The 1,736-nt window shown below is 41.2% G+C and overlaps 1 protein-coding gene across 1 annotated transcript; it reads left to right on the top strand.

Annotated features, from left to right (window-relative positions):
• Positions 1 to 469: 469 nt before the first annotated feature.
• On the top strand, positions 470 to 1,411 carry C4H2orf88 (chromosome 4 C2orf88 homolog). Its single transcript, XM_004660214.2, has one exon. The coding sequence runs from the start codon at positions 617 to 619 to the stop codon at positions 959 to 961; it is 345 nt and encodes a 114-aa protein (XP_004660271.1). The 5' UTR covers positions 470 to 616; the 3' UTR covers positions 962 to 1,411.
• The last annotated feature ends 325 nt before the right edge of the window (positions 1,412 to 1,736 follow it).

Raw genomic sequence — 1,736 nt, 5'->3', positions numbered from 1 at the left:
CAGTGAGACCCTACCTCAAAAAACCAAAAAAAAAAAAAAAAAAAAAAAGATAAGGGTTTGAGAAATATTTTCTTTTAAAGGGCCAAGGAGCAAGTATTTTAGGTTTGTGGGCTATAATCCATCCTAACTATTCAGTCTTTTAATTGCTAATATAAAAGCAGCCTATATACACAATACATAAACAAATGAACACAGTTGTGTTCTGAACTAACACTAGCTGATATAGATAAATCTAGATAAATTTTAAGTCAGTTTATAAAACTTTCAAGAGCTAGAAAAAGTTTTTTTTTTTCTTTTTCTTTTTTTTGGAGCTGTCATTGGGCCTTTTTCCTCTTTGGTTGATAGTTGTTTGTTTGTTACGTCAGTTTCCCTCCCTGTAACCAAAGTCGTAGAAAGAACCTGTTAGGGTGTTTCTACACACCACCCAATGACAGAACTTAGTGAGTGCTCTCTTCTCTTGACAGATAAACAGGAGGCTGTGAAGAGCTGTGAAAGGCCACTGACTGCCCACGAGGTAGCCTGACAGAGCAGGAGTCCTGGTCGACACGGTGTGGAGATGCGGCTGAAGTAGTCTTCCCTGGCACGGCTGTCTTCCCCGCACCTGAAACTGCACAACATGGGCTGCATGAAATCAAAGCAAACTTTCCCATTTCCTTCCACGTTTGAAACTGAGAAGCGACATGAGAATGAACACACCTTTATGGCAGAAGACAGATTTCTATCCAGGATGCTTTATCCAGGTACAGAACAAGTCCAACAGGAAGTCCCAGGGTCCAATCCTGTGATCCAGAAGTATGCACAGAACCTGGCCGAGGAAATCTTGCACGATGCCCTGCAGCAGTGGGCAAGCAATCACATCAAGTACTGCCACATCCCATACATTGAGAACGAGAGCCCCGACGCGGTGGGGGATGGCCCCTGTGGAGCTGTGGGTGGAGCTGGTGCTAGCTTAAAGACATGAAGCAAACAAAACTGGTGTGGATACGCTTAACCACAACTGGATGCATAAACGTCTATGATAATATGAGTAGTGTAGGATACTTATGACGAAATGTGATTTTTTTTTAAGCAGTTCTATGTTAACAGCAATTTATCTGCTTGGTCTTGATTTTTGGTCATGGAAGGTTTGGTCCTGTGGTACCCAGTAATTGGCTGTATGTCCTACCACTTTGTTCTTGAGGGAGTAGTAGATCACCAAAGAAAATGTTGATGAATACTATGTTCCCCAAGTTCCAAATCATTATTTTAAAGGACTTATTTTAAAATGATTATTTTTGTTTACACACACACACACACACACACACACACACACACACACACCCCTCAGAAAAGGATTTTTCTTAAAATGTCTTGGCAAGGGACAGATTCCAGCCACACTGACTTACAGCAGGTCTTATTTGTTGAAACCATTTGTTCGGGGTCCCTACTTTTTTTAAAAAAATTTTTGTTTGTGTGAGAAAGAGGTAAATACAAAGGGTGCACCAGGGTGTCTAGTTACTGCAAACAAACTCCAGAGGCATGCACCACTTTGTATATCTGGCTTATGTAGGTCCTGGGGAATCGAACTATGGTCCTTAGGCTTCACAGACTAGCACCTTAACCGCTAAGCCATCTTTCCAGCCTGTCCCTACTTCTTGACATCTGTAACCTATTACTGGAGAACAGCCTGAACAGAAGAGGTCCACCTTGAATCTTGTTCTTAATGAGAAATTTATTTTTGTAGATGGAAAATATAA

Source organism: Jaculus jaculus, chromosome 4, assembly GCF_020740685.1.
Source record: "Jaculus jaculus isolate mJacJac1 chromosome 4, mJacJac1.mat.Y.cur, whole genome shotgun sequence".
Lineage (NCBI taxonomy): Eukaryota > Metazoa > Chordata > Mammalia > Rodentia > Dipodidae > Jaculus > Jaculus jaculus.
The sequence above is the reverse complement of the archived record's forward strand: the minus strand, read 5'-3'. Positions and strand labels throughout refer to the sequence as shown.

Bases quoted from the DNA above. Each gene is read 5' to 3' on its own strand.
- C4H2orf88 (XM_004660214.2), top strand. From the start codon at position 617: ATGGGCTGCATGAAATCAAAGCAAACTTTCCCATTTCCTTCCACGTTT.